The 17,207-nt window shown below is 44.0% G+C and overlaps 1 protein-coding gene across 1 annotated transcript in view; it reads left to right on the forward strand.

The window, feature by feature from the left end:
• The window catches only part of LOC115116330 (endoplasmic reticulum membrane sensor NFE2L1-like), a 32,356-nt gene that overhangs the window by 11,994 nt on the left and 3,155 nt on the right, over positions 1 to 17,207 (forward strand). The window contains exons 2-4 of the mRNA XM_029644803.2: positions 4,301 to 4,399; positions 4,639 to 4,752; positions 14,994 to 15,474. Coding sequence (XP_029500663.1) covers positions 4,301 to 4,399; positions 4,639 to 4,752; positions 14,994 to 15,474 — 694 coding nt within the window. The remainder of the gene's footprint in view (positions 1 to 4,300; positions 4,400 to 4,638; positions 4,753 to 14,993; positions 15,475 to 17,207) is intronic.

The raw sequence follows: 17,207 nt of genomic DNA on the forward strand, positions 1-17,207 counted from the left end.
AGGAGGAACCCCGGGCCAACCGCACCAGCATATGGTCTCACAAGGGGTCTGAGGATCTCATCTCGGTACCTAATGGCAGTCAGGCTACCTCTGGCGAGCAAATGGAGGGCTGTGCGGCCCCCCCAAAGAAATGCCACCCCACAAGGATGTTGCAGGCAGCAGAACGTTCTCCACGGCGTCTCCAGACTCTGTCACGTCTGTCACATGTGCTCAGTGTGAACCTGCTTTCATCTGGGAAGAGCACAGGGCGCCAGTGGCGAATTTACCAATCTTGGTGTCCTCTGGAAAATGCCAAACCTCCTGCACGCTGTTGGGCTGTAAGCACAACCCCCACCTGTGGACGTCGGGCCCTCATACCACCCTCATGGAGTCCTGTTTCTGACCGTTTGAGCAGACACATGCACGTTTGTGGCCTGCTGGAGGTCATTTTGCAGGGCTCTGGCAGTGCTCCTCCTTGCACAAAGGCGGAGGTAGCGGTCCTGCTGCTGGATTGTTGCCCTCCTACGGCCTCCTCCACGTCTCCTGATGTACTGGCCTGTCTCCTGGTAGCGCCTCCATGCTCTAGACACTACGCTGACAGACACAGTAAACCTTCTTGCCACAGCTCGCATTGATATGCCATCCTGGATGAGCTGCACTACCTGAGCCACTTGTGTGGGTTGTAGACTCCGTCTCATGCTACCACTAGAGTGAAAGCACCGCCAGCATTCAAAAGTGACCAAAACATCAGCCAGGAAGCATAGGAATTGAGAAATGGTCTGTGGTCCCCACCTGCAGAACAACTCCTTTATTGGGGGTGTCTTGCTAATTGCCTATAATTTCCACCAGTTGTCTATCCCATTTGCACAACAGCATGTGACATTTATTGTCAATCAGTGTTGCTTCCTAAGTGGACAGTTTGATTTCACAGAAGTGTGATTGACTTGGAGTTACATTGTTGTTTAAGTGTTCCCTTTATTTTTTTGAGCAGTGTATACAAATCTCTGCCCAGCCTGGCAAGAATGGCCAAGTGTGTGTTTAGCATCCCCAGTGGCTCTGCCTGTGTGGAGAGGATATTCTCCGCTCTGGCCGGCTCTCCAGGCCCCATCCCATGATCCTGAAAGGCCAGACTGGCCAGAAAATGAATTCAGAGGCACTGTCATTTTTAGAATTGAATTTGTATTTAATTCCAAGTAAGCCACAGCCTATATGCAACATGTATAGACTATAATGATTAATACAACAATATGTCCCTACAAGGCTATTGCGTCGCACTTGCAAATGCTTCACAAGGTATTTCTTTGTAGGCTATAGAAATAATCTAGCCTAAATAACTCATTTGTTTTCCTTCTTAGGCTCCCCGTCTGGCTCCTGACCTATTTAGAGTGTTTATATGCTGTTTAATATGACATGTAGCCTATTTGAAATTATGTGTGACTTTCACATTCACCTTTTTGTTTATTCAAATACTTTCAATTCAAATCACATGGTTTGGTTTCAATACTTCAAAACCAAATGGTAGGTTCAGGTAGACACAAAAATAGATGTTTGTTGGTTAAATTGTAAGAGCGTCTGCTAAATGACTTAAATGTAAATGTAAATTGTGATTTTAATGAATGGAGGGAATTTGGAGCTGCTGTTTGTTTTTTGTTGTCTTGTAAGGTTTTTAGCTGAGCGGTTGGAAAGGGGTAAGCACTGCTTCATGAGCCATGAGTGATTTCAAACTGCTCAATTCCACTCACATACTCTGCTCTGAAACAGTTTGTCTGGAGTTGCTAGGGCAACGGGCCTCAAACACGGCAGAACACTTACACAATATTATCAATTCACTAACATACTTAGATAACTAGGAAGGTAAACTTCTTAATTTTTCAGGCAGGAAAAAAGATAATGCCAAAAATATATTCCTGCATTTTGTAAACGCAGATCTAAAATACTTCTTATTGTAATTTCTGCTCTGCGTTTTCTCATTGTAGCCAGCCTACTTTTCTCTGGTAAAATGCAAGATTTAAGCAAAACCCTAGGAAATGTAGCTGGCTACATTCTTTCTATGCTAAACATTGGAAATATTATGGCCATGCATCGTTTTTACTTAGCTTTTTCATTGTAGCTCATTTACTTGTGTGGCTGCCGGCCAAATAGCATTGCACATATCCTGTCATCTGATGAAAATGAAGCCATCTTCTTCTGAATATGTTGCACTAATGTATTTTCTGTTAAGGAAAACTGTAGTTGCACGTCACTGATAAAACTCACCTGCTCCCGCTTTCTCCCATTGTGCTATTTACAAACACTCATGACTGGCTCAAATGTTCTGGGGAGCTACTGTAAGCTTCATAATGTGACTGGTGAAATGAGGTACGCAGTCTGCTTTATCTCCTAATGTATTGTACAGTTGACTGCAGGCAGTAGCTACACATAATATTGATTGAAAAAGGTCAAATAAATAGTTTTAAACAGTATTGAAAACCATCCTTGGCTATTTCCAAATACCCCGGTATACAGTGTACCATCGAAGCCTAGCATCAACCTTGTAAATGGCCGCAGTTGTCAACAGACTGATAACAGTTGTGGTTGACAGCACTGTAGTAACAGTTAGGTAGGGCCTGAGTCACTTAACTCCACTATTGGGGTTCATTGTAACAGAAAACGGCGCCTCCTGTTATCCGTGACGATTTGAACATGTCAATCTTGGCAAACAACCCATCTGTTTTTAGATGCATGTCAGCGAAGCCGCGACACTCTAAACATTACATGAACTGTAACGGCGATAAACGCTGCCCACAAACTTTTGGTCTACACCAAGCTGTCCCGAGAGTGGAGCTTATGTCTGACTTGCTTAAATAAATGTGGTTTCTGCTGACTCCTTGTGGATTTGTGTAACTCGATAAGAACCGCCTTGAATAATAATGAATGTCGACGAGTTTTGAACCATACACAAACATTACATTTATGTTCAGTAAATTCATGTTTGTTCTTATATAATTCACACTTAGCTCGAAGTATAAGCAAGTGCAAGCGAACAAGCTGCGATGAGGTAGACCCTGACTCTGCGGTTAGCCTACTACCATTTGAAGTATTTTATTAGGCCTATGTGGTCTTAAAAGGAAGGACAATCCACTTTTATAGACAATATACAGACACACTGACAGCACATTTCAAACAAAACAACCATCTCAATATGAACTGGAATTACATGGGTCTATTACTGAACTGTGTTTTGAACAAAAATATTTGAATGGGAAGAGACTGTCACTAGAAAACATGGTTAGGAGAAGGGCATACTACAATATGCTGTTGGGTCTGTAACGTACTGCCATTATATTCTAAACTCACTGTCAACTGTGTTTATTTTCAGCAAACTTAACGTGTAAGTATTTGTATGAACATGAGATTCAACAACTGATACATAAACTGAACAAGTTCCACAGACATGTGACTAACAGAAATTGAATAATATGTCCCTGAACAAAGGGGGGGTCAAAGTCAAAAGTAACAGTCAGTATCTGGTGTGGCCACCAGATGCATTAAGTACTGCAGTGCATCTCCTCATGGACTGCACCATATTTGCCAGTTCTTGCTGTGGGATGTTACCCCACTCTTCCACCAAGGCACCTGCAAGTTCCCAGATATTTCTGGGGGGAATGGCCCTAGCCCTCACCCTCACAGATCCCAGACGTGCTCAATGGGATTGAGCTCCGGGCTCTTTGCTGGCCATGGCAGAACACTGACATTCCTGTCTTGCAGGAAATCACGCACAGAATGAGCAGTATGGCTGGTGGCATTGTCATGCTGGAGAATCATGTCAGGATGAGCCTGCAGGAAGGGTACCACATGATCAGTGTTCCCATAGTTTGCTTCCACAGCCAGTTTTGTAAACAAGCTGCAGGTGTGTAGTTAGAAGAACTTTTCTCTCTCGCTTGCTTCTCAAAAGTGGCTCGCACTGTGTCGGCTGCATGCACAAGTGCAGCCTGCCTCGCTACTGCCCCCTTGAGGAGATTACTTCTGTCAGACTCGATCCTCTCAGTCCGTGTATGACGTAAGACACATTTAACAGAAGTACCGAAAGTAACCAATTCTAGTACCAAACTGTTTTTCATGTTCTAGTATCGGAATATCAGAAGTTTCGGTATCTACCGTGCAACACTAATGGCTAACAAATGTCTTTCTTTGTCCTGGTCTCTTTCTCCCACCATCGTCTGTCCTCTTTCTTCCATTTTCCTCTGTACTCTCAGTATCCACCCCACATCTTTCTCTCTACTTCTCACTTCCTCAATTTATTCTGCTGGTTCCTTTCCCATCTTTCTTTTCCTGTTATCAGGAGGTTGAGTTACTGAATGGGCAGATCGATGGTGATGAAGCCAGAGAGGAACTGGTTTCCCTGACTCAGCTGGCTCTCAGTTCAGCACTAGAACAAGAGGTACATACAGCGACGAGACAGAATTCAAATAAATGTGTCTTGGAATGTAGGCTAGCTAGAGAACAGGTAGGCATGTCTTCATTTATCATACTATTAGCTCAGTCTGTGATGACCCTCATGTTTTGTGTGTGTGTAGTATGTCCTGTGCTTGCCTTGTCCCATGTTTCCGTTGTGTGCATGTTGCATGTTTTTCATCACAGATTTTACTGTGTTTGTTGACTGTGTGTTGTTGATTCCAGGGTTTGTTCACTAGTGGAGCTTCTCTCGCTTGTCCTGAGGACCCCCGTCCCCCTGCCATCGACATCCACCAGCACTGGAGCCACTTCCTGTCTCTACCCATCTCTGAATTTGACGTAAGTGGTTACCTTGATGATGTCATTGTGATATTTGGCAATAGAGAAGGCGATTTGAAATGTGTTAGTCAGGTAATATGGTTCCCTTTGTCAGTCAGTTTTTGGTACATACTACGGGGGAGTCGCATTCTTACGACTCCGTTTTGAAGGATCTACAATTATGCCTGACAAGGCCAATGAAATTCAGCTCACGTCTCGCTGGAAGCCCCGCCTTCTTCCACAGATGATAAGCGTGAGGCTCGGATTAATTTTTTTTATTATTCTGCTCTTCACCTCGTGTGAACAGGAATGATTCACGCTACTAAAACAAACAATTGGAAAACGAGACTGTCTTGCGTTACGCCAACTAAACTGTCCCATAGTAGACGAGCAGGAAAGGGATAGGGTGGTCAGAGCATATGCTGTGGCTGCCTGGGTTATGCTGTGGCTGCCTGGGTTATGCTGTGGCTGCCTGGGTTATGCTGTGGCTGCCTGGGTTATGCTGTGGCTGCCTGGGTTATGCGGTGGCTGCCTGTGCCCAACCCAGCTCCTGGGTTGTCACCAATTACGGGAGGCTACTCAAGGAAAGAGGGTGGCCAGGTTCTGTGGGTACCCCCTGCCACCTGTGTCTGCCTTGGTCAAACACCACTTGCCCCTCTTCTCAGACTTGTTGATGAAGGGTCCAGTCCCACTTCAGTGATCCGGTCGTCCGTGGACTTTCGAGACCGGGCTAGCTAAACGAGCGCTGCGTAGCGTGCTAGCCAGGTTGGCTAACTCGCAGAGGTGAGCTAGCTACTGTATTACTATCTATTCCTGCCTCCCCGTAGTAGAGTTGCTGGGGCAGCTCTCTTGTTTAGTATATGTAGCGTTATGTCACTTGGACATTCTAAATGAACCATGCTGCAGTCAGGCTAGTGAGCCTAGCTTATGCTAAAAAGTCTCCTGGCTAGTGTCAGCTAGCATGCTTCTGGCGAGTGTAACTTACTTGCTCTCCTTCAGCGTTATGGTAACCACATTCCTATTTTCAGGGTTTGCGTGCACCTCAGATGAAGAAGCAGCCCCCCGAAGCGAGGGGCTTTGGCATGGGTCTGAGTGACCAGTGTGCCCCTCCATAAAAACATTACTGTGACAACCGTGCCCCCACGATTGGCAAACTGGGTACTACGTCAGCAATTGCCAGAGCCCCCTGAGCACTTAAAGGGGCCAGGCTTCCTGCAGGCTATACAGTCTCACGGAAGCACAGCGTATGTTGGAAGCTTGTCCATGTTTAATGCTGTCCCTCTGTTACCCCGTGTTCCACGGTGTTCACAGGGTTCAAGGTCTATATCAATCTCCCCACTATGAGTGATGAGTTGGGTCACCGTCCACAATGGGGCGCCCCTCTCCCATAATTGGCTCATTACTGGGATTCCTTGCTGATTCTTACATATAGCTCACTAGTTTTTATTGTGTACATTTTTTTTTTAACTAGGTCAATCAGTTAAAAACAAATTCTTATTTACAATGACAGCCTGCTGGGGAACAGTGGGTTAACTGCCTTGTCCAGGGGCAGAACGACAGATTTTTGCCTTGTCGGCTTTGGGATTCGATCCAGCAACCTTTCGGTTATTGGCCCAACGCTCTAATCACTAGGCCACCTGCCGTCCCTATGAGGTGTCTAGGGATACAGTTTATGGGCTCTATAGGTGCCCGCTATTATCCCACACTCCTAGTAATTAGATCCAATTCTGAATCGCCCCTGTCTGTTACAACAGAAGGGGTCCGTTTTCCTGAGCTGTCGGTCCCATTCCCAGCTAGGTTACGACACACTTTGTCGCCAGTAGCTATGACTGGTCGGTAGGGTAACCTTCATGATAACATACTTTTTCTTTGGGTTTATATTTCATGCGTGTGGTCCAGAGATGGGTGCCAGACAGTTACCAGACCTCATCTTACCGCCTAAACCGAGTGAAGCTCATTGTGACAACAGTACCCCAAGGTGGCACGGCCAATCGGGGCACATCACTGATCGCCGGAGCCCGTGTACCCAGAGTGGGCCAGGCTTTAGGCAAATCTTGGCACATTTTTAAAAAAAATTTTAACCAAGTTCCACAGTGTTCACGGGTGATAACCGTTGTCTCCCGTATGCGAGTTCGATGAAGTGTTCCTTCTCTGTGTTCAGATACACGGTTGTCAAGAGTGATGGAAATGGATGAAGAACCAATCTTTCCCAGTCCACAAGGTCCCGCCCCTTCAGAGGACACTTCACGGGAGTCTGGTTGTGTGCTCCAACCAGAGTTTGTGAGTGATGAGCGGAGCGTGCCCAATTTGACTGGCGCGTGGAGCGAGTTTCCCAAAGGCTGGAGCTCCAGTACCGATCTCGGGGCATGCCCGGCCCAGCATGCATTATAGTCTACTTGTGTGCTGCTATAGCTCCTTGATTTTAACTACTGTCATGGATTCACTAAATATTTTTATAATGAAACAGATTTTTAAAAAGGTGCAAAATCAAGGTGACTTACGAAGATGAGGAGGACCAAGAGGAAGAGAGGGAGTGCTGTGATGTAGTGTCCACAACTAATGAATCATTGTGGAATCTGAAAAGACACCTATCCTGAAAGCATGATGGTGTACTTACTAGTACGTGCACATGCTAACAGAAAGGAACGAGGTGGGTAGATAGCTGAGTGTGTCATTGTAGCAAAGTATTTATAAACTAAACATCAGATCTCTTTAAGTTATTATCTATTCAATAGGCTATAATTGATTTTGGCCCAATAGGCCTGATATACAGTGCCTTGCGAAAGTATTCGGCCCCCTTGAACTTTGCGACCTTTTGCCACATTTCAGGCTTCAAACATAAAGATATAAAACTATATTTTTTTGTGAAGAATCAACAACAAGTGGGACACAATCATGAAGTGGAACGACATTTATTGGATATTTCAAACTTTTTTAACAAATCAAAAACTGAAAAATTGGGCGTGCAAAATTATTCAGCCCCCTTAAGTTAATACTTTGTAGCGCCACCTTTTGCTGTGATTACAGCTGTAAGTCGCTTGGGGTATGTCTCTATCAGTTTTGCACATCGAGAGACTGAAATTTTTGTCCCATTCCTCCTTGCAAAACAGCTCGAGCTCAGTGAGGTTGGATGGAGAGCATTTGTGAACCGCAGTTTTCAGTTCTTTCCACAGATTCTCGATTGGATTCAGGTCTGGACTTTGACTTGGCCATTCTAACACCTGGATATGTTTATTTTTGAACCATTCCATTGTAGGTTTTGCTTTATGTTTTGGATCATTGTCTTGTTGGAAGACAAATCTCCGTCCCAGTCTCAGGTCTTTTGCAGACTCCATCAGGTTTTCTTCCAGAATGGTCCTGTATTTGGCTCCATCCATCTTCGCATCAATTTTAACCATCTTCCCTGTCCCTGCTGAAGAAAAGCAGGCCCAAACCATGATGCTGCCACCACCATGTTTGACAGTGGGGATGGTGTGTTCAGGGTGATGAGCTGTGTTGCTTTTACGCCAAACATAACGTTTTGCATTGTTGCCAAAAAGTTCAATTTTGGTTTCATCTGACCAGAGCACCTTCTTCCACATGTTTGGTGTGTCTCCCAGGTGGCTTGTGGCAAACTTTAAACAACACTTTTTATGGATATCTTTTTAAGAAATGGCTTTCTTCTTGCCACTCTTCCATAAAGGCCAGATTTGTGCAATATACGACTGATTGTTGTCTTATGGACAGAGTCTCCCACCTCAGCTGTAGATCTCTGCAGTTCATCCAGAGTGATCATGGGCCTCTTGGCTGCATCTCTGATCAGTCTTCTCCTTGTATGAGCTGAAAGTTTAGAGGGACGGCCAGGTCTTGGTAGATTTGCAGTGGTCTGATACTCCTTCCATTTCAATATTATCGCTTGCACAGTGCTCCTTGGGATGTTTAAAGCTTGGTAAATATTTTTGTATCCAAATCCGGCTTTAAACTTCTTCACAACAGTATCTCGGACCTGCCTGGTGTGTTCCTTGTTCTTCATGATGCTCTCTGCGCTTTTAACGGACCTCTGAGACTATCACAGTGCAGGTGCATTTATACGGAGACTTGATTACACACAGGTGGATTGTATTTATCATCATTAGTCATTTAGGTCAACATTGGATCATTCAGAGATCCTCACTGAATTTCTGGAGAGAGTTTGCTGCACTGAAAGTAAAGGGGCTGAATAATTTTGCACGCCCAATTTTTCAGTTTTTGATTTGTTAAAAAAGTTTGAAATATCCAATAAATGTCGTTCCACTTCATGATTGTGTCCCACTTGTTGTTGATTCTTCACAAAAAAAATACAGTTTTATATATTTGTTTGAAGCCTGAAATGTGGCAAAAGATCGCAAAGTTCAAGGGGGCCGAATACTTTCGCAAGGCACTGTATATATATATATATATTACCTCTTTCAATGAGCTTTCCATTTTGATAGTCAAAATAACCCTATCAAAATTACCCTAAAAACCTTTAGGCCTACCTATAGAACATTTTTTAAACAACTCTGCATCCCTGCCCAGCCTGACGGGTGGCCTGAAGGCTGTTTAGCATCCCCAGTGGGATGCAAGCGCTGAAAGGATATTCTCAGATGCTGGCCGGCTCTCCAGGCACCATCGCACGAGCCTGAAGCCACACTCTAGCCAAACTCCTTTTTCTAAAAATTAATTCAAAGGCTCTGAATTGTTTAATTTCCTTTGTATTTCATTCTAAGTCACAGCCTATATGCGCAATTTATTGACTATAATGATTTATTACAACAAAAATGTTAAATGCTGAGCTCTTTGTAATATGCCAGCCTAGTGTCGAACTCGCAGATGCTTCACAATGTATTTCTTTGTAGGCTATAACCTTGAAATAATTTAAATCATAAAGCCTAAATAATTAAATGTTCGTTCCTTCGGCTACCTGTCTGGCTCCTGAACAATTTAGTGTCTATATTCCATAAAATACGACATGTAGCCTATTTCAAATGGTGAGCGCTTCTTCTAGTTTGTTTATAATACTTTTCATGCAAATCATATGATTTGTTTTCAACCAAATGGAAGGTCCAGATAGTCACACAAATAGATGGATGTTTGTTAAATTGTGATCTATTTTTTTAATTATTGGAGCGAATTTGTAGCGGCACTATTTTTATTTGGAAAAAGGACGTGGAGCGCCAAGCTCCGCTCCATGAGCGGGATTTCCCTCTGCTCAACTCTGCTCACATGCTCTGACCAATGGCTCGCATGCGAAGTGTTGCCCTGGATCATGTGACCAGTGACGTCAGGGTACAGGTTACAATTTGTTGTGCATACCCCACGCTTCTGCAGTATCATCACGTCTACTGTTCCCCAGGCCTCAGCAAAAGTTTTAAGGGAGTTCCGGCTCTGCTTAACCAAATTTCAGCGGGGTCACTGTGTTTTCGCCAGTGCCTATGCCTACTGGGGATGATGCCTTCTGTGATGGAAGTCATTCAGTTTTAGCTAGGGATGTTTTTTGTTGCATTGGATGCATCTCAATCCACCGTTGGCGCACTTCCCCATCTGAAAGGTGGCAGAGCTGGAGCCGTGTTTGTCAGACCATGAGACATTCTGAAAATTGGTCTGCTCGTGAAAACATCTCTAGCATCTGAAAGGTTTGACCTATGAACCCTCACGGACATGATGGTGTTCTCTGTTTTGCTCATCCACCAGTGTCACGGTACTTGTCTGAAGGTAACCAGTACCGGTTTAAAAAAAACGGAAGTATTAAGGTAGTTTTGTGCCTACCCAGAAAAGGGGGTTAAATATGGGTAAAATATATATATATTAATATACATACACACACAGTTGAAGTCGGAAGTTTACATACACTTAGGTTGGACTCATTAAAATGTGTTTTTCAACCACTCCACAAATTTCTTGTCAATAAACTATAGTTTTGGGAAGTCTGTAAGGACATCTACTTTGTGCATGACCCAAGTCATTTTTCCAACAGTTGTTTACAGACAGATTATTTCACTTATCATTCACTGTATCACAATTCCAGTGGGTCAGAAGTTTACAAACACTAAGTTGACTGTGCCTTTAAACAGCTTGGAACATTCCAGAGAATGATGTCATGGCTTTAGAAGCTTCTGCCACTTTATATAATGTTTTCATACCCTACATTACTCATCTCATATGTATATACTGTATTCTATACCATCTACTGCATCTTGCCTATGCCATTCGGGCATCACTGATATTTTTATGTACATATTCGTATTCATTCCTTTACACTTGTGTGTGTATAAGGTAGTTGTGAAATTGTTAGGTTATATTACTTGTTAGATATTACTGCATGGTCGGAACTAGAAGCACAGGCATTTCGCTACACTCGCATTAACATCTGCTAACCATGTGTATGTGACAAATAAATTTGATTTGATAGATTAATTGACATCATTTGAGTCAATTTGAGGTGTACCTGTGGATGTATTTCAAGGCCTAACTTCAATCTCAGTGCCTCTTTGCTTGACATCATGAGAAATCAAAGGAAATCAGCCAAGACTACTGAAAAAAATTTGTAGACCTCCACAAGTCTGGTTCATCCTTGGGAGCAATTTCCACATTCATGTACCACAATGTACCACATTCATCTGTACCAACAATAGTAGGCAAGTATAAACCCCATAGGACCACGCAGCTGTCATACTGCCCAGGAAGAAGGCGCATACTGTCTCCTAGAGATTAAGATACTTTGGTGGGAAAAGTGCAAATCAATCCCAGAACAACAGCGAAGGACCTTGTGAAGTTGCTGGAGGAAATGGGTACAAAAGTATCTATATCCACAGTAAAACGAGTCCTATATCGACATAACCTGCAGCTCAGCAAGGGAGAACCCACTGCTCCAAAACCGCCATAAAAAAAATCCAGACTACGGTTTGCAACTGCACATGAGGACAAAGATCATACTTTTTGGAGAAATGTCCTCTGGTCTGAGGAGAAAAAAATAGAACTGTTTGGAGGAAAAAGGGGGATGCTTGCAAACTGAAGAACACCATCCCAACCGTGAAGCACGGGGGTGGCAGCATCATGTTGTGGGGGTGCTTTGCTGCAGAAGGGACTGGTGCACTTCACAAAATAGATGGCATTATGAGGATGGAAAATTCTGTAAATATATTGAAGCAACATCACAAGACATCATTCAGGAAGTTAAAGCTTGGTCACAAATGGGTCTTCCAAATGGACAATGACCCCAAGTATACTTCCAAAGTTGTGGCAAAATGGCTTAAGGACAACAAAGTCAAGGTATTGGAGTGGCCATCACAAAGCTCTGACCTCAATCCCATAGAACATTTGTGGGCAGAACTGAAAAAGCATGTGTGGGCCAGGAGACCTACAAACCAGTTACACCAGTTCTGTCAGGAGGAATGGGCCAAAATTCACCCAAATTATCTTGTGGAAGGCTACCTGAAACGTTTGACTCAAGTTAAACAATTTAAAGACAGTGCTACCAAATACTAATTGAGTGTATGTAAACTTCTGACCCACTGGGAATGTGATGAAATAAATAAAAGCTGAAATAAATCATTCTCTCAACTATTATTCTGACATTTCATTTTCTTAAAATAAAACGGTGATCCTAACTGACCTAAGACAGGGACTTTTTACTAGGATTAAATGTCAGGAATTGTGAGAAACTGAGTTTAAATGTATTTGGCTAAGGTGTATGTAAATTTCCGACTTCAACTGTGTGTGTATATATTACACACACACACGTACGTGTATTTATGCAGTACCAGTCAAAAGTTTGTACGCACCTACTCATTCAAGGGTTTTTATTTATTTTTATTATTTTCTACATTGTAGGATAATAGTGACATCAAAACTATGAAATAACACATGGAATCATGTAGTAACCCAAAGTGAAGAAATTCCACAAAATAACTTTTGTGCAAAGCTGTCATCAAGGCAAAGGGAGGCTACTTTGAAGAATCTCTATTTTGATTTCTTGAACGCTATTTGGTTACTAAACAATTCCATATGTGTTATTTCATAGTTTTGAGGTCTTCGCTATTACTCTATAATGTAAAAAATAGTCCAAATAAAGAAAAACCCTTGATTTAGTCGGTGTGTTCAGACTTGTGACTGGTACTGTATATAAACTCAGGAAGTATATATATTTCCTGAGTTTTTTGTATCTCCTAGAAATAGGACAGATAATTCAACCTTGTTTCTGTTTGCCGTGTGTTTTATTCAATTTGTTTCTATGGGCTTTGGTCATACCATTACTACTATCTTAAAACAATTCCAGATGTCACATTAGCACCCCCCCCCCCCCCCCCCCCAACGTCTTAGACTCTAAGGAATTAAGCACAATCCCTACAGAAAAATATATTTTTTTCCACTCCAACTATAAAAATATTGGCAGATATATTATCGGTTAATATTCCACTCTAAAATCAGAATAGGTATCGGATCCAAAAAATATGGGTCGGACTCTAGACGAGATTGCACCTCAGACCCTCCTTTCCACGTTTCCGCCAGTGGTTCTAATTCAGCCCACGTTGGAGGGGGTGTGCAGCTAGGGCTTACCATGGAGTCTTGTGGCTCCCCATTGGCCCTGGCTCCCCATTGGCCCAGGCAGCCTTGGTTCGCGGAGATCATTCGCCTTTTAGGCAGGGATCTGTGGAAACTCCTGTTCTAGGCACACAGGCAGGTTCAGCAATCGAGGCCAGAGATTTGGTTTCCCACTGGTTTGGCCCCTGAGAGGGCTGATCTGATGGTTAGAGGTTTACCTCTAAAAGTTATTTCTACCATTGTCTGCAAGGGCTGTATGTGTAGAAGTGGAAAGCGTTTGATCTCTGGTCCCAATATAAAGGACTTTTCAGTGCTCTGTGAGGGACATAATTATGTTCCTACAGGAGCTTTACAAGCATTCTCCACTTAGACCGCTGCGCCACTCGGGAGCCCAAGGCACTGCATCTCGGTGCAAGAGGCGTCACTGCGGTCCCTGGTTCGCATCCAGGCTGCATCACATCCGGCCGTGATTGGGAGTCCCACAGGGCGGCACACAATTGGACCAGTGTTAAAAAATGTAATGTAAAAGCGGTCTCAGCGTGTCATGTGGGAATTGACGGAACCACAGCAGGGTCATCCCCTGGTGGTGCATTTTGTGAAAGGTGTACGTCATCTTAGACCGGTCTCTAAACCTTGGCAATGGTTTTGGAGGCACTGTGTGAGGCCCCCTTTTGGAGGCTCTGGAGTCAGTGGATCACCATACACTTTTGGGAGGTTTTATTGCTTGGATGTTACTGCTCCCTGTATATAGTCACTGCTCTCAATATTATCACTATTACTACTGTTCCCTAAAGGAGGGAAACAAGGTACAACACCTATTTGTCTCCGTACCACCTGTTCCTGGGCACGGTGAAGAGCGGTATTAAATCGAAGGAATGATTCCGAACCTCGAGCTTATCACCTGTGGAAGGCCGGGCCTCCAGCGAGGTCTGATTTTATTGGCCTTGTCAGGTGGATCTACAATCCCTTCAACTGAAGTCGTGAGACTCCCCCATAGTATGTTGTACCTAATTTTCCTCCTTCAGGGAACTGTAGTTATAGTCATTACTGTTTCATACCCCAAATATGTTAGGTTTTACCTAGAAGTTGCTGTGATTTACCTGGGAGATGGTGTGATTTACCTGGGAGATGGTGTGATTTACCTGGGAGATGGTGTGATTTACCTGGGAGATGGTGTGATTTACCTGGGAGATGCTGTGATTTACCTGGGAGATGCTGTGATTTACCTGGGAGATGGTGTGATTTACCTGGGAGATGGTGTGATTTACCTGGGAGATGGTGTGATTTACCTGGGAGATGGTGTTTATCTGATTTTTATCCTGGGAGATGGTGGGATTTATCTGGGAGATGGTGGGATGGGAGATGGTGGGATTTATCTGGGAGATGGTGGGATTTATCTGGGAGATGGTGGGATTTATCTGGGAGATGGTGGGATTTATCTGGGAGATGGTGGGATTTATCTGGGAGATGGTGGGATTTACCTGGGAGATGGTGGGATTTATCTGGGAGATGGTGGGATTTATCTGGGAGATGGTGTGATTTACCTGGGAGATGGTGTGATTTACCTGGGAGATGGTGTGATTTACCTGGGAGATGGTGTGATTTACCTGGGAGATGGTGTGACTTACCTGTGTAATACTGTGTTCTGCTCTTTGTATTTCAGGCCCGCCAGGGTGTGTATGTCTGCGCTTTTTATAATATGTGTGTGTTGTGTTATCCAGGATTTAGACCCACTGGTTCCTCAGCAGCTGTCTGACCTCGACGCCGACATCTCCAGCGCCATCAGCCAGGACGTCAGTCTCCGTGACGCCATGGTAACAGGTTCCACCTATGATATGATCCCACCAAGGGGTGGAGTCAGGACCCTGGTTGCCCGGCAACCAAGAGGGCCCCTTTTCCAACTAGAGTCCACAAACTCCTCTGACTCGTCACCAGGGACGACCACTGGGCTGGCCGCACTACCGTTCACCACGGTGGTCAACGGAACGAGTAACGGGACGTTGTCCCATGGTGCACTAGGTGGCTGTCTGGATGAGGCAGTGTTTGACCAGATCAACCTACTGGGGCTGGAGGGCTGCCTGGACAATATGGATGCCCAGCTGCTGGGGAATCCACAGGGCATCGACCCTCGGGTCCTGGAGGACCTTGACTCAGACTCCGGCCTCTCTCTGGAGAGCAGCTCTCGAGGCCCGACCTCCCCGGGTGAGTTGGAAGACTTCTGGGGCCGCTTTAGAAAGGTGCAATGTTCAGACAGGGGACATGATGATCCTCTGATTTGGAAGAGAAGGAATCTCCTCAACCTTAGCCTATAGATTACACACATACATTACCAGTCAAAAGTTTGGACTCATACCAGGGTTTTTCTTTATTTTTACTATTTTCTACATTGTAGAATAATAGTGTAGAAATCAAAACTGTGAAATAACACATGTGGAATCATGTAGTAACCAAAAAAAGTGTTAAACAAATTTAAAATATATTTTAGATTCTTCAAAGTAGCCACCCTTTGCCTTGATATGACAGCTTTGCGCATTCTAGGAATTTTCTCAACCAGCTTCATGAGGTAGTCACCTGGAATGCATTTCAATTAGCAGGTGTGCCTTGTTCAAAGTTCATTTGTGGAATTTCTTTCCTCAATGCGTTTGAGCCAATCAGTTGTGTTGTGACAAGGTAGAGGTGGTATACAGAAGATGGCCCTATTTGGTAAAAGACCAAGTCCATATTATGGCAAGAACAGCTCAAATAAGCAAAGAGAAATTACAGTCTGTCATTAATTTAAGGCATGAAGGTCAGTCAATCTGGAAAATTTCAAGAACTGTAAGTTTCTTCAAGGCAGTTGCAAAATCCATCAAGCGCTATGATGAAACTGGCTCTCATGAGGACCGCCACAGGAAATGAAGACCTTGAGTTACCTCTGCTGCAGAGGATAAGTTCATTAGAGTTACCAGCCTCAGAAATTGCAGCCAAAAATAAATGCTTCAGAGTTCAAATAACAAACATCTCAACATAAACTATTCAGAGGAGACTGCGTGAATCAGGCCTTCATGGTCGAAATGCTGCAAAGAAACCACTACTAAAGGACACAATAAGAAGAAGAGACTTGCTTGGGACAAGAAATATGAGCAATGGACACTTAGACAGGTGGAAAATTGTCCTTTTGGTCTGAGTCCAAATTTGATATTTTTGGTTCCAACCGCAGTGTTTTTGTGAGACGCAGAATAGCTGAACAGATGATGGCTCCCGAGTGGCGCAGCGGTCTAAGGCGGTGCATCTCAGTACTAGAGGCGTCACCACAGACCCTGGTTCGATTCCAGGCTGTATCACAACTGGCCGTGATTGGCAGTCCCATAGGACGGCACACAATTGGCCCAGCATCATCAGGTTTAGGGTTTGGCCGGGGTAAGCCGCCATTGTAAATAAGAATTTGTTCAAGTTAAATAAAGATTTAAACTAAAATATTAGCATGTGTAGTTCCCACTGTGAAGCATGGAGGATGAGGTGTGGGTTTGCTTTGCTGGTGGCGCTGTTGCTGATTTATTTAAAATTCAAGGCACACTTAACTAGCATGGCTACCACAGCATTCTACAGTGATACGCCATCCCATCTGGTTTGCACTTAGTCCCGCTATCATTTGTTTTTCAACAGGACAATGACCCAAACATTCCTCCTGGCTGTCTATGGGATATTTGACCAATAAGGGAGAGATGGAGTACTGTATAAGATGACCTGGCCTCCAAAATCACCCTACCTCAACCAAATTGAGATGGTTTGGGATGAGTTGGACCGCAGAGTGAAGGAAAAGCAGCCAACAAGTGCTCAGCATATGTGGGAACTCCTTCAAGACTGTTGGAAAAATATTCCAGGTGGAGCTGGATGAGAGAATGCCAAGCTTGTGAAAAACTGCTATCAAGGCGAAGGATCCAAACTTTTTTTCC

The sequence above is a fragment of the Oncorhynchus nerka genome, linkage group LG7, assembly GCF_034236695.1.
Source record: "Oncorhynchus nerka isolate Pitt River linkage group LG7, Oner_Uvic_2.0, whole genome shotgun sequence".
Classification (NCBI taxonomy): domain Eukaryota; kingdom Metazoa; phylum Chordata; class Actinopteri; order Salmoniformes; family Salmonidae; genus Oncorhynchus; species Oncorhynchus nerka.